This window comes from Schistocerca nitens, chromosome 1 (assembly GCF_023898315.1).
Source record: "Schistocerca nitens isolate TAMUIC-IGC-003100 chromosome 1, iqSchNite1.1, whole genome shotgun sequence".
NCBI lineage: Eukaryota > Metazoa > Arthropoda > Insecta > Orthoptera > Acrididae > Schistocerca > Schistocerca nitens.
Window position 1 is genome coordinate 498,068,395 of NC_064614.1, and position 27,376 is coordinate 498,095,770.

At 41.8% G+C, this 27,376-nt stretch overlaps 1 protein-coding gene across 1 annotated transcript in view; it reads left to right on the forward strand.

The window, feature by feature from the left end:
- LOC126236171 (WD repeat-containing protein 44) overlaps positions 1 to 27,376 on the forward strand; it is a 152,964-nt gene that overhangs the window by 28,459 nt on the left and 97,129 nt on the right. The window contains exon 3 of the mRNA XM_049945271.1: positions 14,118 to 14,385. Coding sequence (XP_049801228.1) covers positions 14,118 to 14,385 — 268 coding nt within the window. The remainder of the gene's footprint in view (positions 1 to 14,117; positions 14,386 to 27,376) is intronic.

The following is a 27,376-nucleotide window of genomic DNA, read 5'->3' on the forward strand; positions in this document are numbered from 1 at the left end:
ATATCAGTTAATATGCAGAATGATAAACAAAACATTACAGAACAAAATATGGGAGGAAAACTAAATTAATATTTTGTAAACCCATTGTTACACCTGTATTGTTGTATGGGAGCGAGTCATGCATTCCTTAAAAGATAAAAGCAAACTACAAACAGTAATGAGATTTCTTAGAAAACTGAGAGGTGTTGCCAGGGAAGACTGTATAAGAAATGAAGATGTTAAAAATGGCCTAGATATTTATAATATTAATGAAAAGATTGAACAAAATAAAAGTTTATGAAAACATTAGCTACAAAGATGAGTGCCGAGAGAATCGCACACCTGGCCATTCTGTACCAGCCAAGAGGAAGAAGAGCCAGAATAAGGTGGCAGTGAAAAGTGAAGACGGAACAGGCACAAGTGCCTAAGCCTTGAAGTGCAGAAGAAGAAGAAACAGGAGGAGGAGGAGGAAAATAATAATTTTGTTTTTCTGTCACTTTGTTGGCTATTTCTGGATTCCATTATTGGGACCCCTTTTCTGGTTTGATACTTCACTTTTCCCCAGTACTTCATTAGCCATTTTCAACATTACTGATTTGAATTTTTCCTGTTCTTCTTCAATACTGTCTTCCATTTGCGGTTTGCGTAGGAGTCTCTGTTGATATAATTTCGTTATGCTTTCTTCCTGTAGAAAATGAGTGTTAGATCTCAGAATTTGACTTTGTATTTTCTTTACATTCATTTATTCTCTCCAACTTGCCCATACTGAAACATTTAAAGTAACTAGGAAGTGATCAGAGCCTGTAAATACTTGAGAATGTTTATATACTGTGGTCGTGTGTGTGTGTGTGTGTGTGTGTGTGTGTGTGTGTGTGTGTTTCCCCCCCCCCCCCCCCCCCCCCCCCCATCTCTGACGAAGGCCTTCTTGGCCAAATTTCTGGCATTCTTGTTGTGCCTATCTGCGACTCAGCATCTCTGCTATATGGTGAGCAGCAACTATCCTTTTCATAATATTGTTACATTATATCCTAGAATTTCGTTTCTTTTAAAATTATTTCATCAATTGTGCCTACTGTATTTAGTATTGGTACTTTCCTGTTCACACATTTAAATATTCTGATAATAACAAACGATCGATTTTATTGTATTTATTTACTTGTTTTGCAGTTCTTCATAAAATAAGAGATGCATTCAAGTTATAACACCACCAGGTTTTATTCTCAGAACTGGACTCGCACACAGAAATATGCATTTTGTTTTAAAATACTCGTGCATTTTTTATGACTGCGTGGTAGATGGCAACACTCTACAGCACACAGAACTCTAGTGGCAGAAGTGAGAGTGAAGACTATTTTTAATATTTAAAATGGTGACATTTTCATTTAAAAAACAGTGCGTAATTTTTAGGGTTCTGCATTTATGCAGAGTCACACTGACTGCAATTCACTACCACTTGAGTGAGACAATATGATGGATGGTTAACAGATGTGTCTAATGTGCATTGATGGATGTGATAGTTCAGAGAAGGCAGAGTGTCATGTGACAACAAACTAAGACTGTCTCAGCCTCACAGCAGCCAGTCTGACAACATGGTCAAGTGAGTGCAGAAGGTTATTTTTGACACTCGCCAAATGTGTGTGGAACACATCACCTCCAAAGTTGCCATTTTACTGTAGGTAGCAAGGGAGAGGATGTTGTTATGGATGGTATAAACGCAAATGCACATGTGTATTAACACGGTTCTTTATTTACATGAACAGAGAGCTGATACTTAACTTGAATAGAGTCCATGAGTTGTACCACAAGCTCATCGTTAATAGTCCTCTTGCAGACAATACAGCAAAGTCCTGGTAATGCGAACATTCGGTTAATCCGAACATGAAAAATGTTAGTCCAAGTTTGGCAAGCTGTGCGGTAAACTGCTGTACACACTCACACACACAATTTTAATTTACACAATACAGTAAACATGTATTAGAAAAATTGGCAAGAAAACATTTGGTTTAAACAATCCATAACAATGAAAGAAAAGCTGCCAAACTTACTAAAATACAGCGGACATTTTATCCGTACTTTTTAGATGACAAAAATTCAGTCATTGTTTTTTGGTGTAATGAAGACAGTGTGTTATATGACATATAGTTGCGCCATCGTCTCGTAAACATCAAATCAGCAGGTGTAGCAGTGGGTTGTTGCTCCAAATAACGTAGCATGAGGTCAAGGGCTTCTGCTGCGCCACTGTGTGGCACCATCTCTCCTTTTTGTCACTTTCAGGGTCATTGTCACTTCCGTCACAGCAGTCCACTTCTTCCTGGTCTTAAGTCACAGCAGCAACTAAATCAGCATCAGTAAGGTTCTCCACACACACATCCCATCCACTCATCCACGTCTCCTTCACTAGCTTCTTTACATCCAGGGATTGTCTGTATCATTTGTAGTAGATTTTTCCAACTAGGTTGTCCTGAAATTCAAGAGATGTCCACAGTTTTCTCCACAATTTTCTCAGAGTATTTTCTGAAATATTCTGCCATTCCTCTGCGGCCCAATAAACAACATCCTTCACATTGGTCTTTTTTATTTTGTCCACTAAAGGAATGCTATCATTTTGGATCAGCATTCTTAAAACTTGTTTTAATGTTTGCAGTACGCCCTGGTCCATCAGCTGTAGAAGTGGTGTAACATTCAGTGGCAAAAAATTCACCACAATTTCTCCATCACATAATTCTTCAGTGCTGGGGCGAGATGGCGCTTTATCAATCAAAAGGATTGCACGGGGAGACAAATGATTTTCCTTAGAAAACTGTCAAACAGAGGGAAGAAACTGACTGTGAAACCATTCTTTAAACAGCTTACCATCCATGCTTTTTTCTGGTTGCGATAATATACAGGCAGGGAATTTATGTTGCAGTTTTTAAAAGCTCTGGACCTAGCAGATTTGCCAATCAGCATTAAAGGCAGCTAGTGATTACCAGCAGCGTTGCTGAACGCTAATAAAGTCACATGATCTTCGCACATTTTAAAACCAGGAGCATGGTCTTCTGCTTTTGATGTCAGGCTTTTTGTTTACAATGCCCTAAAATTAAGGCCAGTCTCATCAGCATTATAAATTTGTTGGGGAGAATACCTTCCCTCTCTTATCATTTTTTTCAAACACGCCCAAGTATTCCTTCACTGCATCATGGTCAGAAGAACTCTTCTCTCCAGTAATTGTTAGCTGATGGATTCCATGATGTTTTTTGAATCTGTCCAGCCAATCTCTACTCGCACTAAAACTCACCACCATTCATTGACTTGTGCAGGTAAACCGCCTTCTCCTGAACCTGTGCTCGACTCAGAGGAGTTCCCCTTTCTGTTTCCTGCATAAACCAAAGGAAAAGAGCTTCATCCGCTTTATCGTACTGGGACTGTTTCAAAGTCTGCTGAATTTTGAGTGTTTTTCCCGAAGATATTGCACAGGACTGTTCAAGCTTCACTCGGTTCTTCTTCCAATCATGAATGGTTGCTTTACCAACACCAAGTTCCATTGCCAGTTTAGACACATTCTCACCATTGTTTATCTGCTTCAAAGCATTCAGTTTTTCTTTCAGAGTTAAAGTTGTATGTTTCTGTTTACTCAAGACGAAAATACGTACATCACTACACCTAAACGAATACAATACAACTGTTATGCATGCCAGCAATTGATAACTAACATAACCAAGTGCTTTGTGAGCCAACTTGCAGTGCACTGACCTCAGACACTACAAAGGTCTCGACAATGCACAACGACAAGGGCAGGGAGTGAGAGTGAGCCATTGTTCCCATTTGTTACCATGATGTACCTACTTATTTGCTTGGTATACTTCATTCTAGAAACTTGTTGCCGCAATTCCGGCTAATCCGAACAAGGTCCGGTCCCAATTAGTTCGGATTACCGGGACTCTACTGTATTGGTAATCTTGCTATAATCGCAGTTCTGGTCGGTATGTACTGTCGTAGCCTGTGATGTGAACCATACCCTCTACATGATTGAATTGACAACGCTAAACTGGAGTGTAACTTAGGGACTGAGTCTCCGGTCAGTGGTGGCGGCCTAAATACATGCTTTTGAGAAGACGTTGGCAGCATATTGTTTATTGGTGTGTATTGGTGTATTATCTCTCTCGTGATAGATGCACTGGACCAGGCACCTACTATCGATATTCGTGCTAGATCTTTGCGGCGCATTTGATCCAGCACCTACTATCAATCTTCGCACTACATGTTTGCCAACCAGGGTGCTTGCGACAGCTTGCACCAGCACATTCCTCCCCCTGATATGCTGCACAGTTGATATATAGGGAGGATGCAAATGACAGCGGGGAGGGGGAGAAGGCAGGACACTGGATGTAGAGATGAGCTGTAGAGGATAGTGTACTCTCAACCGTACCCCACCGCTTATGAGGTAACAGGAACATCCTCCGGAAAACTGCTGCCAGGACACATGTTGAGGCCTGAGGGCATGTCCTGGGGCGATGATGGCAGCAGAGACAACAGGTCCATGGCCATCAGGTCGGCGAGTGAGGATGGTGGGGGAAAAGGTGCATCTGCTCATCCTTAGGTCCCATGGTGGCATCAGAGGTTGGCTGCAAAGACTGCACAGTCCCGTGAGGCTGTGAATCTGTGGGAAGAAAAACACCAGAATCATTGGGCAAAGGACTCCCACAAATTTGGTTCTGGTGGCAGCACTGCAAACCATCAGGACCTGCAATTAAGTAGATAAAAGAGCCAATGCATTCCTGGATCACACTTCTTTTCCAGTGCCTACTGTTGTCGTAAACAAGATCACATAACGCTAAGCAATACTTGCGGACCATTGATGGCACTGGATGCTGTGCTGAGTGTAGCAAGTGTAGCAGCGTCTGAATGCCTGTTCCTCTGTGTTTCTCCATTGTACTAGGTTTGAAACAAAAGCACTTGTTAGATGACGAATGCCATTTCATTCACAGAACTGTTCAAAATCATGTGAAGTGAACTGTGGCTCTGGCAAACTTCTACGCAAAATATGGGGAGGACAATGCTTGAGTGGTGCTCCGCAATGTGGTAGAAGCCATAGGCACCTCAAATGGGAACTTGCTTAGAGTCTACCACTATGAGCCAACATGAGTTCCAAAATGGTCCTGCAAAGTCAGTGTGTACTCATTGCCATGGCGATTGAGTCTTAAGCCAAGCTGTGACAGAGCAGATTGTCTGTAGTGCAAGGAAAAAGATTACAGCAGTTCCGAGTCCTGCACATCGATTTGGCAACAAGATGCAACAGATGCATCAAAATCAGAGTCTGGGCCAATTGGAAGGTGAGATAGGGCTTCTGCATTGCCATGCTTTGCCGTAGATTTGTACAGGATTTCATTTTGATACTGCAAAAGCAACAAAACCCAAAGTTGCCATTTTTTTAGCAGTGCATGTAGGAACTGGCTTGGATGGATGAAACAAGGGCTGAAAAGGCTTGTAATCTGTCACTAAAATGTACTTGTGACCAAACAGAGAGTGATGGAATTTTGTCACATCACACACTATATCGAGAACCTCTTTTTCTATTCGAGAATAATTCCACTGAGTTTGAGTGAGCAACTTTGAGCCAAAAGCAGTGTCTGTCTTGTGCTCCAATTCTGTGAGAAATCACAATGACAAATCTGTAGAAAGAAGGGTCGACTTGCAAAACTACTGGCTTGGCAGGGTCAAAATGCATTAAACATCTGTCATTGAGCAAGGCATTTTTGAGTTTCTGAAATACGTCTTGACAGTCTTTAGTCCACACAAAAGGTACATTTTTGCAATGCAAGCAATGCAATGGAGCTGCAATCTGAGCAGCATCTGGTAAGAACCAAATGTCGTATGTCATCTTGCTTAGTATTGACTGCAGTTCAGATACATTGCAAGGAACAGGCAGGTCATGAATTGCAGACAAATTATATTGGAGGGGGTGCACACCCTGACAGTTTCACACATGCCCTAAGTACTGTAGTTCAATTTGAAAAAAGTCACATTTTTCGAGACGAGACTTGTGTAATGCTTCTGACAACACTTGAAAAACAGTATGTAAATAGGCAACATGTTCCTCTGGTGTACAACCTGAGATGATAATATCGTCAAGGTAGATTGAGCAGAACGGCACTTTTGCAGTCAGCTGTTCCAAGTAATGTTGAAAAATGGCGGGTGCAGAAGCACAGCCGAAGGGCAGATGCAAATACTTGAACAGTGCTAAATGTGTATTTATAACAAATACTTTTTGTAATACTTCATCCAATGGAATTTACAAGTAGGCATCACCCAAATCTATCTTAGGAAAGTAACATCCTGCGCCAAGCCCGTCCGTGAGTTCCTCAGGGCATGGCAATGGATAAGTGTCAACTACTGTCTGTGGGTTGACTGTAGATTTGAAGTCAACACAAATGTGAATGCGACCAGAAGGCATAGGCAACAAAACGAGAGGACTTGCCCATTGACTAGCTTGAATGGGAGCCATTATCTTGCTAACTTAGTCTGTGCATTGTCTTTCAATGTAACATGTGCTACAAAGTTATTAGCTTTTCCCATTCATTCTGAAAATAGCTCAGGAAGTTCTTGAAGCAAGCTAGCTGCCCTGTGTTTTGGAGTAAAAACCGATACTGAAAGTACATTGTCTTGGATGCTGAGTTCAAACAAATCAAAAGCATCTAAACTGAATATGTTCTCACTGTCTCTTGATTTCAACACAGTAAAAGTCACTGCCCTAGTGTCAAATTTGTAAGTGTCAGGCAAACTACACTGTCCAACCACTGGAATTTCCTGTCCGTTGTAAGCAGTGAGGTGCGTGCTAGATTTAGAATGGCATGGTGAGTCTAACTGTTTGTACATGGCATGATTAAGCAAAGTTACTGAGACACCTGTGTCTAACTGAAAGTTCACACGACGGCCAGCAATTCGTAATGAGACAAATAATTTGTTAGAATGTAGTTGCATAGCACTAGGGCGAGGAGGAGGCACAACCTTAATCGCACTTTTGTCAGAACCTGTTCTCAGTTGTGAAAACACAATGTTCACTGCATATGCATGAGCCTGTTGTTTCTGGGAGTGGACAAAATTGGCGGTTTTGTGCCCTTGCAAACAAAGTGCTTGGACGTGGCCTTTTTTTCCCCACACTTACTACATGTTGCTTTACATGATGGGTAATCCAGTCTCTTGTGGTGTGCAAAACATCTCGGGCAAGACATCACTAAATTCACAGGCCCATTTACATGTCTACTTGGCTGTCCACGCGGCTGTGTACGTGCTCGTTGTTGTAGCCGCTCGTGGTGCTCGCGAGCAGGGGGTGACTCAACCCGACAAATCGGGGCCCGGCCAAACTTATCGTCCACTATGGCACTCAAATCGTATTGCTCTAAAAGATATGCAATACTTGGAGAAGTGATGGATCAGAGTACGTAAGGATCCGTTCCCGGATTCTACTATCTGGGACACTGAATGTTATTGCATTGCGTATCATGAGATCAATGTATAAGTTGCCACAACTACACTTAAATTTATACTTCCTAGTGATGCCCGTTAGTTTTTTGTACCATTGGTGGTGCATCTGTTCTGGCTTTTTCTGCTAGCAAAAGAACTGTTATATAGCTGCAGCTACTTGGACTTGGTGGCCGTAGTATTGAGTTAATGCATCAATTACTCGGCCATAGCTTAGTTCGGCAGGAGATGTGGATGGTAATAGTTTTTGTATTAACCTGAACACTGGGGACCCCACAATCGAAAGGAAGTATTGTAACTTTACAGTACCTTGAACATGATGAAATTAACAATGTACTTGGAACTGAGTCAGGTATTCAATCCATTTCTCTTCTGTATCCTTAAATTGCCGGAACATAGGTGTACTGCTCGGCGGGAATTGTTGGGCTGGTTGTTTCGTCGGTTGTGCAGCTGATGCAGCTTATGCAGCCACTATCAGAAGGGTAGCAATTTATTGCTTATGAAACTGAGAAACTTGCGTTAGATCCATCACATTGGCCATCTGCGGCTGAGGCGAGGGTCAGGGGGTGGAGGGAGCAGGGAATTCATGGTTTACATAAATATGTTATAGTAAGAAGCAAGTAAAGCCTCTGAAAAGAGAAATTTGGTTAGTTCTCTGGTTCCCCTCCTGGAATTAGCAAATAGAAGAACACGATCACCTCTCCAATCTAAAACACAAGAGAAGCAAGCAAAATCTTCAGCCAAGTTGATTATCTTTGATTGCCCATGAATTATCCTCCTTGCCACTGTAGTATCCTCATCACCACTGTAGAGTCTTGTACTGTAGGAGGCAAGGGAGAGGATGTTATGGGTGGCCTGTATCCTCTTTTTACTACACAAATGCACACATGGATTAACGCAGTTCTTTATGTGCATGAACAGATAGCTCCTACTTAACTTGAATAGAGTCCACAAGTTGTGGTACAAGATCATCAATAATAGTCCTCTTGCAAACAGTATTGGTGATCTTACTATAGTCTCAATTCTGGTCACTATATACCGTCGTAGCTTGTGATGTGAATCATACCCACTCCGCAATTGAACTGGCAGGAACTGGCAGATGCCAGACTGGTGTGTGAGTTAGTGACTTGAATCTCCTGTCAGCGGTGGCAGGCTAAATATATGCTGTCGAGAGGGCATTGGCTGCGTGTTGTTCGTCGGTGTGTCTCTGGCCTCTCTCGTGAGGCGCACTTGATCCGGCACCTACTATCGATCTTCGAGCTACATCTTTGGCGACTGGTGTGCTGGCGACAGCTTACGCTAACACAGTCCTCCAGGTGAATTCCACAAATGTAGACGGATGGCCACAAGGCTGCACATGTGATATGTTGGCGGACGCAAAACAGTTTATCCATACTGACAGGCGTAGTCCACTTAGTGGTGCAGTAACTACCATACAGAAAACTAGGTCCATTCATGTACACCTCCATGGTGTACACCTAGGCTGCAGATTCTACCGGACCTTTTGCATGGACCTAAAGACTCTGTTAACCCTGCGGCTCTCTGCTATCACTTCCTCTCGATTCTCGACATGTATGTGGGCCATGAAGTGGTTTACACTGCCGGCTCGATGGCTGATTGTCACGTAGGCTTTGCATATGTGCATGGAGGACATATTGGACAGCACTCCTTCCCAGATGGCTGCAGTGTTCTCTCTGCAGGGCTGGCGGCACATCTGCTCAGGCCCTGGTGAGTCATTTCTACTGTGTACGTAGTGTCCATTCAGGAGTCCATCTATGCCCTGGAATGGTCCCATCGTTCAGTGGTGTTTGTGTGGACCCCAGGACACGTTGGAATCCCAGACAACAAACTTGGCGACAGGCTGGCCAAACAGGTTACACGGGAACTGCTTCTGGAGATGGGCATCTCTGAAACTGACCTGCATTCTGTCTTACGTTGCAGGGTTTTTCAGCTTTGGGAGACAGTATGGCAGAACAGTATGCACAACAAACTGCGTGTCATTAAGGAGACTACGAATATGTGGAAGTCTTCCATGCAGTCCTCTTGCAGGGAATTGGCCATACATGGCTAATGCATGGTTACCTCCTCCGTCGCGAGGACCCACCTTGGTGTCGCTTTGGCTCACAAATGACTGTCGTCCACCTCTTGCTGGACTGCCCACTTTTAGCCGCTGTGCAGCAGACTTTTAACTTTCCCAGCACTCTACCTTCGGTGTTAGGCAACAATGCCTCAACAGCAGCTTTAGATTTACATTTTATTTGTGAGGATGGGTTTTATCATTTGATCTAAGTTTTAGTGCATATCCTTTGTTCCTCTGTGTCCTCCACCCTAGTGCTTTTAGGGTGGAGGTTTTAATGTGTTGCAAAGTGGCTGACTTCTCCCTTTTATTCTCATGGTCAGCGAGCCATGGAAATCTGCTCTCTTGTTTTGATCTCTTCTACATGTTTCTTGCGTTTCTGTGGTTTTGTTTTCTGCTTTTGTCCATTGTGGTGTTTGTTGCCCTTCTATCATTCTTGTGGTTTTCTCCTCTCCCTCTTTCAGTTTCTTTGACTCTGAGATTCATATCGAACTGGAGGAGTCAGCTTAGATTCTGAGCATTACCTCTCGCTTGTCAAGACTAACATGCAACTCTTGAGAAGAACACCAAACCCCCAAGGTAGCCGTAAGATACCCAGAGTCAACACTGTTTGACTGTGCAATGAAGTTTGTGACTTCCATGTTACTCTAAGGAAGAATACACAGAAAGAAGGGTGGTCTTCCCTAAAAAAGGCTTTATTGGATTCTGCCCAAAAAACTATCCCTGCCTGAGCCAATAAAGGCAGACACCTCTGGTGGACTACAGAGTGCAGTTAGGCCATAGAAGAAAGGCATAACAGTTTCATTGTGAGGAACAAGTGTAAGAATGAATCCAATCATGAAACCATCATACAAAGAAAAATTACAGCCAACACCATCTGCAGAGCAAAGAGGAATTACCTCAGGATCTTGCTGCAAGAGACAGAAGAGAAACAGTTAAAGAGACCTGTGCAAAGGACGCTGAAGAAGCAGAAGATCTAGTTCACATCTCCTGCCCTACTTCTCCATGGGCCAGATAGGAAGCTCTAACTGAACAAAAGGACTGCACATACTTGTTGACTATTTCTAGGAGTTCCTCAACACAGAGGAATCTAAAGACAGACTTACCTTCTATCAACAGTCCACCAGGAACCCTGATTATCAACCGCCCACCAGAGAAGAAATACAGGATATCATCAAGGGTCTCAAGAATAACAAGTTCTCACAAGAAGAGGTCCCCAATGGTGGGATCAATTTTTTTGAAACCATCTATGTGGTGATGTAGGTTAAGGTCCGCAGTATCGCACCTTGCATCCATTCGACTTGGTGGGCCCTTGTTTGCGAGTAATTGTGCCCTAAGGGCATTGGAATCCTTTCACATCTCTGCCTACCATCTGAGAAAAAGAATTGACTCCCTGCAGCATTCTGTATCACACCACACCATCCCATCTGTTGGAGACTAGCAACAGCTGGACTAGGGAATTATCATGCTGTGCATAGGCAGCTGTTAAAACCATGACACAGTGGCTGCATTCAGAATGATGCTGTGACCAGGAATCATGGACTACTGATGAATGGTGTCACATAATCCTCAGTAGTGAACTGTGGTGTTTTACTACCTGGATGGACCACATGACGACAACCTGACAAGAGACCGTATTCTCCCAATATTTTGGAGAGGGACAGCAGTTGTACTCCTGTTGTCATGGTATGATGAGCCATCAGGTATGACTTACGATCATAGGTGGTTATGGTTGAGGGAACTCTGATGGCAGAATGATACATCAGACATCATGTGTGCCCATGGGTTGCCCCTGATGTGAGAGTATCGTAGTGCCATTTTTGTCATGCTAATCTTTATCATGAGTGGCTCTCATACTGTCGGCCAATTTATAAGTGTTGGTTCAAGGATGTTTTGGTACACTGCAATCTGATGAGTGAGAGTTTTGGATGAACACATTCAATATAACCATTATTTTTACTACTGTTTTCTTAATCTTTTTTATATACTATTTCACCTTGTTCTTTTGATTTCTTCTCCCCATCATACCTTTAGAAGTATTGTAAATTTTCACAAATGCCGACTTCATCACATTAATGTAGATTCATGAGTGGTGCAGAATGAATCTTTCTGTCTTCAACAGAGTGTACACTGTCGTAACATTACAGCAGAGTGACTAAAACTGTTGTGTTGCACTGGAACTCCAAGCCAGACCCTTGACTTTTTCAGGCAGTACTCTTACCAACTAAGCATCCAGGCACACTGTCAGTACTTTTCCTCCGTTTTCCTGAACTCAGAGAATCTGCATTAAAGCTCTGTTTTGGTATGCAGCTTTGGTCACATCCAGGAAGTTTTGTATCTTGGATAATATTCTAATCATGCCAAATAGTTGCTGATGTGATCCTTGAGTTAAGATATGTTAATCGTAGAAGTCATGGTTCTAAATTCGTCATTAAATTAAGTACATGTGAGTGGGTGTTAAGGGTTGACTACATAGAACTATATCACCTTCATGCCCACAGTACTAATGGGAGGAGTTGTGTAGCATCAGGCATGTTTAGGTGGTAAAACACATTACTCCAGTCATCTCTCTCTGCATTGACAATGAAGTCATTGCAAGCATAATATGCCTATTCCAAAGTACGCTGCTATTCACATCTTCTTACAACAGTGTCACATTTGATTGGTTCTGTAGAGGGGAAAGGAGGTCACACAATTAGTAGACAGCTGATTACATTACGCCAAGATCAGAATTTGTGACATGGTTACTACAAACTTAGTTGGGAATTTCTGAAGAGCCAGGAACATTTCATTTCAGCCTAGTAAGCGTCAGCCAGGCTCTAGCTGTCACTCGGTACACAGCTGGAGAGTGGCAAGATACATACTTATCTTTTTCTCTGTAGATTCATGTATATTTCTAAACTTAATTGTATATTTCTAAACTTTCATTCATATTTTTCTATTTAAGAGCTGTAATCTCACATTTTTTGTAACTAAAATGTAGTTGGGCAATCTGTAGCACAGTCGTCATCTCTTATGAACAGCTAATTACGCAACTCATTGATGCATCAGTCTGCATTGGTGATAAATCAGGAGGGCAGCAAGTTTCATATAGCAAGTTGCATATCTAGGTTTCTGTCAGAGCTTATAGTTTACTTTCTCATTTAGCCCTGGTAACGTGTGTAGGATGTGTGTGTGGACGCAAGAGCAGCTGGCTACAGTTCGAGAACAGCTGAATGTGCATTTTGCTATGGTCAGCTGTCTTCTGGCTGCTGCTTTGGGGTGTAGTAGTGGTGAAGAACATGGTGCATTGCATGGAACACCTCAGTTGTCCTCTGTTTCACCCACGAGTTCTGCTGCTGAGGCACCTTCCATTGTACCTGATGTGGTGCATCTGCCCTCACCGCAGGGTGAGTGGCATTTGGTGTAGCGTTCTAGTCACTTGAGATGGAGGGCCGATATGGAGGCTAGCCATCTGCCTTGTCTATTCGTTCTGTGAGTGGACAGGTGATCATTCCTTCAGCAGGATTCAAGACTGACTGCCAGCTGGACTGTATCTGAAACATCAACACTTTCATCAAGCACTGAACTTTAACATACATAGTCCTTTAATTGTGCTTTGAGTGTAATTTCAATTTCATTTACCATGTTGTCAAATGATTATGCTGTGGTTTGATGTGACAAGCTTGTAGTTTTCACTGATGATGTTTGTTCTTGAACTGCTGCTGATGCAAATATTTCCCAAAATTATTTGATGAATTCCCCATCAGACAAAATTTTCCTTCTTGGGCAATAGCTTCTGCTATCTTAAAACTTAGTTTTGTTAAAGTTTTGAGTTTTCTTTTGGTATTTTAAACGTGACCTGCTCTGACAGCACAGTGAGTTCAACTGAGTGACTGAGCTGAAGCTGGTGAGAACATCATTATCCGTCCCCGTGCCTGTGCCCGTGTGTGAGTCACTGGTGGGGAAATGCGTGCCCGGTAGCAGAAATGAAAGAGGACAGCTGGTAGGTTAGCAGATAGGCAACCACATTTATCAACAAAGATGGTTAATTTTAAAACATTGTCCACTTACTACTGTATCTGAGAAAACAACTACTTCGTTGGGCTACTTCGTTGGGCTACTTCGTTGGGCTACTTCGTTGGGCTACTTCGTTGGGCTACTTCGTTGGGCTACTTCGTTGGGCTACTTCGTTGGGCTACTTCGTTGGGCTACTTCGTTGGGCTACTTCGTTGGGCTACTTCGTTGGGCTACTTCGTTGGGCTACTTCGTTGGGCTACTTCGTTGGGCTACTTCGTTGGGCTATGGCAGGTCAGATTTTTTTTGTTCGTGTGGTGGAAAGCTGATGTAGGCAAAGTCCTGTGGTCAGTTTGTGTTTTTTCTGGAACCATATAAAATTTTTGATAGATAGAAAGCTTTAATGACTAATTAACTATATGCATTGTTTAATGTTAGTTTCTGTACATATTACTTGAGAAACTAATGCCTGACACTACCTAAGAGTAGTTCCAGTAAGAATTCCTGTGTATTATTTCATGGTTAAAATCAATAATGAAGTAATTGTTACTGACTCTAATGTTAGGTACAGTAACTATTGCCTTTTATTTGCATATTTTATCAGGATGTTGAAAGGAAAGTGCTTGAAAGCCACCAAGGACGAAAACGCTTTAGAGAACTCCGCCAGAGAATGCAAACTGAAGATGAAGATATTGGGCCGAGCAATACTTCTCCACCAGACAGCCAGACATCATCAATTGAAGGAGTTTTTGCTGTTCCCCCCAAAACCCTTCATCCTTTTCGTATTATAGAGCATGATGCTTTGAGCCTACAAAGCATGACTTCACTGGGACGTGTTGGTCGGATATTGGCTGGCTTTGTTGATGCTACTGGTAAGTTCTAACATACATTCAAGAAGTAGGAAATTGATAGAAGTTAATGCATTTTTAACCCTTTTGTTTAGGAAACTAGTTTCAATAAAAAATCGTTGGGTAGATTCTGATGTGTAAATTACTATGCAACACTTTAAACTTATGCAAATTTTGATCTATTTAAAATTTAGCTTTGTTCCTATGTGGCAATACCACATGGACAGTGTAATACTTCCTGGAAGACACTCGATGTTTTTATTTAATTCTACGTGCAACCAGTTTAATGAAAGATATAAATATGCTTCTAAGTATAAGGCCTGTTCAAAAAATTCTGGAACATTCACATTCTCGCCAATGGTGTGTTGAAGCGAAATGTAGTTGGTATCCCTGCACACACCTGTGCTTAATGTCTAACTGGTGGAAGTCTCATCGTTGTATGCCTGTTAGTTATTGTTCAGTGCTGTATTGAGTAGAATGTTGTCGCATAGTTTGCGAATTCCGAAATGGCAGAGTTAGAGAAAGCAATGCGTCTGATTTAAGTTTTGTGTGAAACTCGAGAAAACTTTTACAGATACACACAAAATTATGCAGGAAGCCTACGGTGAAGAGTATTTAAGCCATATTCAGTGCTACAAATTATTTACATGGTTTAAAAATGGCCAGATGGAAGTTAAGGATAACCCTAATTCAGGACGCCCTTTGATCTCTACTGACGACACTAATGTCAGGAATGTCAGTGAAATTGTGTGTACCAATCGAAGACTGACTGTCCAAGAGATTGCAGAAGAATGTAACATTTCAGTTGGATCATGTCATGAAATCCTGACACAGCATCCTGGAATGCATCATGTCGCCACCAAGTTTGTCCCAGAGCTCATGAGCAAAGAGCAGAAAAACCTTGATCTTACAAATGAGAATGAGATGTTCCATAAGAGAATCACAACTGGTGATGAGACATGGGTCTACAGTTATGATGTTGAGACCAAGGTTCAATCTTCACATTGGGGCAGGAAAGGTTCTCCAAGACCAAAAAAAGCTTGTCAGGTCAGATCAAATGTCAAAACCATGGTGATAGTTTTCATTAAATAAAAATACGGCATTTCAGTCTTTGATCGCTATTTTTTACTTTCAGTGACTGGTTTCAGGCTAGCTGCCCATCTTCAGATCTGTTACACAAAGTTAAAAATATAATTAACAAGAGAGATACAGTTACTGATAGAAATATCTTAGTTTACAAAAGAAATTTTGGAATGTATTAAATGCCAACATACCATATATTGCAGTTACAGAGTAACTTGTCAGTACAGAACTATTGGTTCACTGTCATAACTAAAGTAAATATTAATCTGTTAAAACTTTATATCGCAGTTTTGGAGAAACCTGAGTGGTAACAGTAAAAAGTGCCATCTACCTATAAGAGTTGTGCATATGTTATTTTTTCATCGTACATATTAATGGCGAAAATACTTTTTAATAAAACAATTTCTATAGTAATAACATACGAATAATCTTTTTTGAGTGGACCAGGGACCAAAATGTGCGTTTCATTTTCTTTGTATTGATTGGTGGTGGAGAGGAATGTATACAATGCCACGCCAAGACCTCTTCCACCGCGCCCAATTCACCTCGCCGCCAGTACGTTGGGGGCCGCTCTGCTGCATCTTGTTCTTACTGGAGCGTGCTGTTGCATTCAAGAGTAAGCCTAAAACAGGTCTTTAAAAATCTCATAATAACCCCTGTGAATAAAATCACTTTGCTCATCAAGTAGTAGGTCTGGGTTTTTTCTTTGATGAGCATATATTTCAATCTCTTCGAGCATGTTAAGATAGAGACTTTTTGGAGCTTTATGTAGCACCTCCATTTGTTCATTTATATTACTCACTTCATGTTTACTATCTTTTACATGAGCTCCAAATGCTGTCCGATTGCTATGACTGCAATGTTCCCTGTATTGAATTTCAAAATTCCGCCCTGTCTGTCTTATACAATAACTGTCACATTGAGCACATTTGATCTTGTATGCTCCAGAATTGTTTTTTTTTTTTTTTCCGTTGCTGGTTTATGTCTTAGTCTATGTGCCATTTGCCCTTCATTCTGGAACGCCACAGCGATGTTTCTTTCCGACACATGCCTTTTGTATGTTAGGGTGACAAACTACTTCTTAACTTTAATTTTCCTAGAACCATTACTGATACCCGCGGATTTGTTTTTGATCTTGTTAAACATACGTGTAACATTTTGTGTCCTGTATCCATTAGCTGTTGCTACTTGCTTAATAATACCTAGTTCTTTCTGCAACTATTCTTCCTTTAGTGGCAATCTCAGAGCGATCTCAGAGTTGCAGAAAATAAAAAATAGCGATCAAAGACTGAAATGCCATATTTTTATTTAAAGAAAGATTGCGGCAGTCCCATTTAAGACAATCATGTCTAGTTTTGATAGTTAATGCCATATTTTTATTTAAAGAAAGATTGCGGCAATCCCATTTAAGACAATCATGTCTAGTTTTGATAGTTTTCTTTGGCTTTGAAGGATCACTTTGTGCCACAGGGACAAACTGTTAATCGATGGTACTATCAGGGCATGTGACACCTTCAATAAAATGTGAGAAGGTAACAACCTGAAATGTGGCGAAACAATTCATGGCTCTTGCATCATGATAATGCACCTGCACATTCATCCCTGTTGGTCCATGACTATTCCACAAAAAACAAAATCACTGTGCTTGCTCATCATCCGTACTCTCCAGACCTGACTCCTGTGGACTTCATTTTATTTCCAAAGTTGAAAACTCTGTTGAAAGGACAAAGATTTTCACCGATAGATGAGATAAAAGAAAATTTGCAGATGGCACTTCACACAATCCAGTAAGGGGTATACCAAGACTGCTTCTGGAAGTGGAAAATGCATTGCGAGCAGTGTACCAAGTTGAGGAGAGTATTTCAGTGGAGACCATGCACAACAAGTAAAAGGTAAGCATAGAAAAATTTTGTGGACAAGTTTGGAATTTTTGAACAGACCCCATATGCCACTGAAAAGTTTTGTGTAAGGAATTTTTTTAAATTTAAAGCTTTTCACCATGTTTCAGTTGTACTTTTGAAATTTCAACATGAATGATGATATGAGGTATCACACCGTTCAAAATCAGTTCTTATTTGCAATGAAACATAAATTCACTTTGCTTTTTACAAACTTCATTCTGACTAGCGAGTAGCATGATAGAACCTTGGACCATCTTTTCATATCCATAGTAGACAAATGTCCTGTGCCATCCAGTTGCATGTCTTTTTTGGCCAGTACAGCAGCTGGTCCTTTTTTTTCTCATTTGAATTAAAGGAGCTCTCAATAGAACTACTACTAGATCATCTTTGCTTTGCTGCTTGATTTTTCTGTGGAACAATAAGCCCCTACATATGGCTTTCCTTAACTCAGCTAAGTCGAATGTGCTTTTCTGATGCATTCCACTTGCTACTCTGTCAAGACATCAAGCATTCACTATTATCAGATCAAGTATATGTAATTTTTTTGAACGTGATTATGTACAAGGCTGTCACTGAATCAACCTACAACTCCCATGAATTGATTATATTCTACAATTTCCCTGGGATGAGTCACCTTGACTGATTTCGCAACTTTTTGTCATAACTTTCTACTTCAGTCACTGTGCTTGCTCCCATAAAGTTGCTGAACATTGTTACAAATCTGTTTTGTAGTTACTTTACAGCAGAATAATGTAAATTTCTTGTGGAAAAGTCTTTCATATTTTACAACCCTTTCAGATCTCTTCATTTTCAAGACACAGTCAAATGTATATTCCGTTAGGTGATTGGGTTGGTGTGTAGGCTAAGGGTTCCTCTTTCCTCTAGTTCAGTTTGCAAATCTTTGTGCACCAGAATCAGAGATGGTTTTATTGCACATGATTGTAGTGGCAACTGACCGAATGTTTTATCCCTTTGGGTTAGTTGTAGCTATTAGGTCACCACATATTACTTTACAAGATAACAACTATACATAAAAACAGTCTATTAAAAATGTGGAAGCTATGTAGCTTATATCCAATGAATATAACTTAACATTTGTGAATTGAAACAGAATACCAATAGTCTAATCAGCAGGTACTTAAAAAGGTGGATAGTGTGGGTGGTATCTTACAAATTGTCAGAATTTTATAACTCTCCTCCAATGAATTCCATGACAAAAAGCAGTCATGCATTTCTTGTGCAGATTTAAATTTCCTAAAATTTTCATTGGAGAAGTCTTTTTGCATCAGACTAAACAAGACACAGAGCTTGAAAGAAAGATAAAATTTCTCAGATTATTAAAAAAGCAAAATGTGCATAGTTAGCATTATAACCTTAATTTTGCAACATTTTTAGAAGCAAAATGGAGTTGCCTGAACAGTCAATGTTTATCAACCTCAAAGGCTCCACCAAGCAATGAGATTTTCATTTCTGCTTTTATATGAGATTTTGGTGACTCAGTGGGCTGGTGTTCTTTGCACACCCAAAGTAGTTGGTACCCTCCAACGATCCACCACCATCTCCCATCACTGCTTGAACCATTGTCGAAAATGAGGCTTCTTCACAAAGTACTGCGGTCCTATTGCTAGGCCATGGACTTGATACTTCTGCGTGTGTGCCCTACCAAAAATGCTATAAAGCTCAACAGAGGGGTGACTTGCCTCTCCATATTGAGTTTTTTGTAAAAATAATTCCCTGTTTCCTTTGATGCAGATTATTTAAACTATGATGAGTGTGTGTGTCTGTACTGCCATGACATGATCAGCCTAAAAGACAAAATAGATTCTTAGAAATTTGACAAATTCATGGCTTAGGATTAATTCATTATTCGTTGTTTTGGAAAATTCTGACCAGATGTCTGATCGTGCACGACAACAGGACAGGTCCTATTGACAGCATTGAAGAGTTTCGGAGGGCTGACTGATAGTAGCAGCATAACAGATAGTGTGCTGTCTCGATGAGCTCATCTGTGAACAAATGCAAGATGTTCCCCGAGGTACATTCAGGAACGTCTGAATGACTCCTAGATGTAATGTCTTCTTGTGCAACCAGAGATATCTTTATACTGATAAATTGAGTGCATGGTTCTTTGAACATCTGTTATTCTTTGAGACTAAGTAAATGGTGTCAACACAGGAGCAAATGGTCATGAAGAAGTGAATTGTCATTTAGCTCGAGAAATTGGCATCAACTGCATGAAGAAAATGGTGGGGGAAAATTTGTAGATCTGAACTCCTCCAAAGAGTGCGCATTGCCAGGCATTCTGATGTAATCTGACAAAATTGTTCAAATTTGGCCTTGCACCCTTTCCAGTGCATATCTTCTTTGAAGCTCATATCAGCAGGGACACAAAGTCCACACTGCGTGCAGCATTAACTCTAATACGAGAAGAAATGAACCTTCGGGTGTACAGATATGCAGCAGTTGATGGTTACCTTTTTTATTTTTTAGTTTTTTAACTCATCCACAACAGTTGTTACAGTATCACAAGAAAACTTTTTATCCAACACACCAACAGAAGCAGCTTCATTTTGATGTTGGTGACTGAAATGGCTGCTAAAGGACATTGTGGTTAAGCAGGCAATAAAAGGTACTGATGTGATTTAATAATTCCCTCAGTGTTTTGTATTCATCAGCACCATGCAGGTTCAATCCACAGAATATTCTTCCCCTTCATACTACTTCAATCCTATTAGAACAAGGAAAGAAAGTTAGTGCCATTTGTGAGAAAAACCGTTCCTGTCTGACTTGGTATTTACAAGTAGACAACCACAACTGCTTGCCAAATTTATGAAGGAGGGGAAAGATTTCTTGTGACATTGTATGTTTACACATGAACAGCCACAATGGTCAATCAGTGGCAGAACTCGAATTCCAACTTGTGAGATTGCCACCTACTCACCAAGTCACCCAGTGCCATTCTTTTCAAACCTAAAAGCACAGGCATGGCTGGGTAAACAAAAAGATTCCATCAGTTTTGGCTGAACGCAAAAAGAGGACGGCCGATTCCTGTAACAATGAAAAATGTAGCTGCCAATTCATTGTGAAAATGATTTTTGCAAATGTGTGAAGGGATGTAGCACAGGGCCTGCAGCTGCAAAACATTAGGGCTCTGGTGCTATGTCATTTTCAAACCTTGTTGTGGCCTTTCCCCAGTTGAACATAGACGAGGAGGATGCTGAAAGGGGATTACAGCAATAGCAAAACCGTAACTGCCATTGCCATTGCTTGAGGAGGAAGAAGTTGATATCCTATTTGACTTGCAATATGGACTAAGAAGTTTAAGGCATTAATTTTGTTGTGCAATTCTGTATCCTGTTAAATGTTTTTTTCACTTGTAGTAACTTTCATTCTTTAAATATACATTTAGCTATTACGAAATGACATTTTATTAGATATAATGGGGGATTTTTTTTTTTAAATCAGAAATTGGTTGTCTATGTTGTTACATACCTATACCTCATTGAGGGTAGAGAGGGGGTTCTGGATGTTGAGCTTTGACTGTTGGATGCAACTACCATTAAACCTGTAAAAAAAATTATACAGTTCGAATTATAAACCACTAACCTGTCCTTTTTGCAGTTCTTTTTGTTAATTTGAGAATTTTGCCATTCCTCTGAAGCTCTTTCTCTTGGTAAGTATGAGGTGTAAAATTATGTTCAATCAGTGCAAATTCAGGAAAATTTTACACTGTAAAAGAAAGGGTGCGTTTTGTTGTAGGGTGTAAGGGGAAAAAATTACACATAAAAATGAGAGTGTCATACTTTCCCAGTTTTTTTTGGCTCTCCTCAAGTTAGCAGAGGGTTCTTGAGGTTGCAATCTAGAATTTTACACTACACACCTCTACATACAACGTACTAAAAGTCTGTAAAATTCACACCTTTTGTAAGGTACAATTTACCTGCATGCTGGATTATAGAAGTTACAAGACTTGTGATCAGTAATGCAACAATATTCTTAGGAAACACATTTTCTGCGCTGTGGTATTGTGGTGAGCTGCTGGGAGGTACAACTTTCAATGGTTTGCATAGCAAAGGCGATGTTTCTACTATGGATGCCCTGGACACATTGTATACTATTGCAGAGAAAGAAAAGGGTTTTTGGGAACTACTATGCTGCCAGATGCCAACAATCACAGCAGTTCCAGTAACGCAGTCAAGCACAGACAATTACAGTCAACCTGTGAGACAAAGCCTATCACCATACCATGGATGAGATCACTCCCCAACACACCACAGCCATTCCTCCACAAAGGTCCTCCACAAAGGTACCAGTAGCTTGCTTTACTACTGAATTCAAGAAAACTAAGTGAGGTGATGATCTGTCAATGTGAGGTCACCACAGATGAAATTCCTCCATGGATGAGTCACTAAGATGTCATGAAATCTCAGTGACATGGTCATTGACAGCTAACCTGTCCTGACATTAGTCGACTCGGACTTGATTTTCTGTAATGTCAAATGCTTATCATCACCAGCTAAAGAAGACTGTGTTCTGTGATATAAAAGTGGTTGTGCTGAAAGATGCAAATGGGAAGTAATTTCAGTCAACAGGAACATGTATTGTAAGAATAACTATGTATGACAGAACACTGCCCTTTGAATTTGTCATTTTCTCATAATGTAGTCATAAGGTTATTCTCAGGCGGGACTTGTTGCATTCGTCACTAGTCGTATGTTCTGGAAGATGAGAGCTCCAGAGTGATGAAGCTGTACCATATATAACAAACACTGGTCAGTGCAATTGTGTGCCATTGAAGACTTTGTTGTTCCGCCATTATCAACGAGATCAGTTGCGGTCGTCAGTCCAGATGTTCAGTTAAACTGTGAATATTTTGTCAGTTGCCAAAAGCTACTGAGGCTCATAAAAAATCACTTACCAGCAATGATGATAAACATTTTAGGTGGTCCAGGAAAACCCTAGATCACTAATTGTCATGAGAAAGCACAACTCATCAACAAAGGTGTGTGCATAGGTTCGGCTGAACCAATCCAAGATAGGCAGATTAATGCCATCAGCAAAGAATTGTGCTCCACTACCACCACAGGCAACGCAGGAAAGGAAGCTACTATCGAACTGCCAATAGGATGTGGCCTGACTGAAGAACAACGTTGGCAACTGTTAGCTGGTCTGTGCCAATTTGCAGATGCCATTAAATCCGGAATGGAGAAGTGACATGCTAAGTGGGAAATGGTAAAAAAGGTAAAATACTGTACCAACACTGATAATCATACACTATTTATCCAGCATTTGTACAGGGTGTCACCATCTGAGTGGCATATAAACTGGAAGAAGGTGGAGAGATGGTGCAAGATGACATCATTGAATCTTCAGAGTGTCCTTGGCCCTCTCCTGTGGTCCTTGTAAAGGAAAAGGATGGCACATGACATTTCTGCATTGACTACAGATGACTGAACAAAATAATGAAGAAAAATGTTTGCCCACTGTTGCGCATTGTTGACATCCTAGACTGTCTTAGAGGAGCAGAGTGTTTCTCAACATTGGACATGCACACAGGCTACTGGAAAATCGAGGTTGATGAGGTTGACTGGGAAGAGATGGCCTTCATAACTCCTGGCAGCCTCTGCGAGTATAAAGTTTCACTGTTTCGACACTGTAACATTCCAGCCACCTTAGTGTATGATGGACAAACTGCTTTGACAGCTTAAATGGGTGATATGTCTTCGCTGTATGGACGATCTGGCATTTTTTCAAAGATAACTAGAACAACATCTAAGCCACATGAAAGCAGTGATGATGAACTGTGTTCAGATTGCATATCTCCTCCCGTGTCCAAAAAATTTCCTCATCGCCATCCAAGAAATAAAAAATCTTATGGAGCCTAGTGAATGGTGAAGGAGCTTGTGCTGATCCAGAGAAAATTGCTGCGCTAGTGTAATTCCTAGTCGAGGGAAAGGGAAATTTTATCAAAATTCAATGAAGGCACGGTTGGGTAAAGAAATCTGGGGCTGCTGGCGGACCAGGCCAGGCAAGGTAAACATGGCACTTGTGGACGCGGAGCTGCGACAGCGGTATTGCACGCACAATTTGTTTCGAGTGGAACAACAAAGAGGCAGGAAACTGCAGCATTGCTTTAAGTTATTGTGATGTATGAGGTGGGGCGCTATGTCAGAGCCGAGAGTGGCAATTTGTAAATGGCTTACTTGTAGGAATCCCTGCCATAGTTTCTGTTTCTCTCTGACACTACGTCAGAAGTGAGGGAGAAACCAATATAAATAGACGGGCAATTTTAGCTTGACGGAGTGTGCCAGGTCAGTCGAGCGGGACGGACCTGTGCTGGTCTGCGCTTATAGGGGCCAGTCTGGCAGCAATGTTATAAGTATTCTGCATAAACTTGTACTTTATTTCTCTGTACTTGTTTGGGCTATATTCCACCTCTGAGGACACAACACCGGGATGGGACGGAACGGTAGCCTGGAAATTGGAGATTACACGGTCTGCCTGAAAGATGGTAGTGACAGTGATCTACAGCGGGTCCAGGAGGGGCTTGGTTCAGCTCGAGCCTACGGGCCACATTTGCTTTTCACCTTGCATACCAGGGTCCGGGCGAGGCGTATGCTGCGGGAGGCGCAGCAGCACTGCGACAGCACCAGAGACGGCGGGTGTTGCCATTTGGCAAGCACCACTAGCAGCAAGTTGCAGCACAGCATCCAAGAGGGTGTGGGTTCAAGTCTGGTCCTGTCATGGAAGCAGTGGCGGCCCAAAGGTCGCCGGTGACCATTACATTCACCTTTGTCCTATGGTTGAACAGAGCAGGCCAGACGGGCCAGAGGGCGGCGAGTACCAGAGACTGTAGCAGTGTCCGGAATCGCGGGCAGCAGTGCGTTGCAAGTCTCAACGCATTGGCGGGCAGCGACCGGCGTCGACATACCGGGAGTCTGCTGAGCCAGCTGGACTCGGGGCACAACGTGCAGGCTGCACGCCGACACTATGCTTCACCATCGAGTACTGTAAATTAGCTGAATAAAGAAAAAATTACTGAATACCGCTGTATCATTCTGCACTGCCCCTTGACGCTCTTGAACTTGCTTGACCTCCTGACAAAATATGGCGCGGTGGGTCCCGGCTTCAGCTCAGCCATCTGGAGTCTCGGGTTCGACCCCGCAACATTGGTGTCGAAAGTGGTGCCGGCTACAACGCTAGTACCAGATTTCCACTCCCATCTTACGTCGAGCAAGTAGCATTGTGGTGTGTAGAGGTGTAGTTGAGGTGTTTGGTTGCATTCGTGATGGGTGGTCGTGCACTTCTTTTGTCATTTGTCATTTGGGAGATGTTCGTCCATACCAGTATAGGGAGAAAAGCAGGACTGTTCACCTGCGCGTGAGCAGGATGTGGATGGGTGAGTGACGTTTGATTTATGGCTTATGTGTCATTCTTTTGTTAATTAGGATGGACTTTCTACAGGTGTCTTTTGTAAGGTCAGAGGGGCCTGTAGATTTATTTGGATTCAGGGGAAATGGGGGGCATGACAACATAGCGCCTAAGCAATGTAATTTTTGTAACCTGTCAGGCCACGGGTTACCATGTACAAAGTGGGTGCCAAAGAATTGTTTTATTTGTAAGAGATTTGGTCATTTGGCTCGCAATTGTTTCGAATGTAGATGGGCGATGATTTGCCACAAGAACTAAGTTTAAGGAGTAGCAGAGTGAAATTGATGGCAACAGTGAAGCTATAAGCAAGGATGGTGGAAACACGGCAAGCAGCGGAGGCTGTGGCAGTGACTACAGCAGAAGCTGTAGCCACTCTAACAGAGCAAATTCGGGTATTGTCAGAGGCGAGGATAAGTGGCAATGAAAAATATGAAGAATTAGCAGGGAGATTTGAGGCATTGCGAGTAGGGGAAGGGACATCGGGTGAAAGTAAATTACAAGTCGTGGAGTGTCATAGACCGATTGACCTGGCAATCGCGGCATTGATTAACCCCTTTCCAGGTAAAGCCTACGGAGGATTTGTCGGTATTCCTTAATGACATTATCACAATGGCTGAGGCCAATGGGTGGTTGGATATTGTAATTTTGAGAGTGGCAAAGTTACGCTTAATAAGGAAGGCCAAGTCGTACATATTGCACCGCGAAATGTTGAACAATGTGGGATGTTTTCAGAGCTTGAGGCTGGGTTACGCCAGAGGTACCAAAAACAGAATAGTACCATGTTTTTTTGTGAAAGATTTAGTGCGTTAGTTATGAGGAGAAATGAGACTGTGGGGGTTTTCTCAGACAGGATTCAAAAACTGAATGCACAAACATTCGAACTGTCACAGAATGGGGAGACTAATAAAGTGATGTTACAAGAGGCCGAGAACAGGGCGTTACGTGTGTTTTTGCGGGGAGCACCGCTGGAGATGTCACGTTGGGTGAGAATGGAGAAGCCCAGTGATCATGCGGCAGCTCTAAGGATTGCCACATACTTAGAGGAGGTAGATTATACGATGAAGCAAAGGGTGGAGTATAGAGTCCTGGCAGTGTAAATTAAGTGTTTTGGTTGTGACCAGGTAGGGCACAAGAGGCAATGTCAGCATCAGCGGTGTTACTCATAAGGGGAAAATGGGTCACCGGAAAGCGAACTGCATGAGTAAAAATAGAGGAGAACTTCGGCGGTAGCAGCCGTTAAACAAGAATGCGATTGCTTCAACCATAGGAGAGCAGTCCCAGTGAAATTAGGTAAGGCACTTGTAGGTGCACAGACAGAATGCTGGTTATTAGGCTTGGTGAATGGAAGGGAACAAAGGTTTCTGGTTGACACTGGGGCACACGTGTCTGTTATTAGTCTGGACCTAGTTAGCAGGAGAAGGCTTGAGCCACCACATTATAGGTTGCGTGGGGTGGGAGATAAAAAAGTGGAGTCATTGGGTACGATGGTATTTCAATTCATGATCGCAGGAACTAAGTTTAGTAAGCAGGTAGAGGTGTTACCATGTGTGGGTGAGGGGTATTTGGTGATTCTCGGACTGGACTTCCTTGAAAGACGACAGTGCGAAGATAGATCTTTGGCAACAAACAGTGGAACTCGGTGGAACAGTGTTTCACATGGGGGAAACGTTTGCAAATAGGTAAATGTCGCAAGGCGCACTTAACATGAAGGTGACACCAGCTAAGCTGCGAACGGATTCATTAAAGATCGATCACCAGGATACATACCGGTGGGTACAGGGAAGATAGTTTGGGTTTCAATAAATACTGTCTTACCAAAGGATACTTTGTACATGGTGGAGCCACTCTCGAGTAATCAGGAGTTTGATAATGCGCACTGTTTTGTGCAGAGGAGTTTAGCTCATGCAAGTTAAGTGGAAGGAGATTATAGAGTTCCTGTAAGTATAGATAACTTCAGCAGAGTGGAATTTAGCTTATCAAAAGGGTTGTTATTTGCCACGTTGGGGGTTTTTGATTAAGATGACCTCGATAGGTAGGATTTAGAGGCAAGCCATAAGCAAAACGTCGATGCAGCGCAATTAAGGGGAAAATTACAGCATTTGCGGGGAGACGACAGGATCGCGTTGGAGGAATTATTATTGAGATTTAGCGATTTATTCAGAACAGAGGGTAGGTTACCAGCAACACTGATTACGAACCATCACATACCAAAGAAGGATAATACACCAGTGTTTAGGAAACCATATAGGATATCATGTCATATGCAACTGCTACTAGAGTAGTTTATACAACAACTACTACAGGATGGAATCATAGAGCATAGTGATAGTCCATATTCAAGCATTCTAGTTCTTGTACGTAAGAAGTCAGTGGATGCTACAAGGAAATACAGGTTTTCTTGTGATTATAGGTTTCTGGATGCGAAAACCATTTCGGACGCATATCCGATTCTGAATATCGCACACACATTGGACAATCTGGGACAATATAAGTATTTTACGACAATGGATTTACGGAATGGGTACAATCAGTTTGAAGTAGTGCCAGAGAATAGGGCAAAGACAGCTTTTACTGTTCCTGGGGGACACTGTCAGTATATA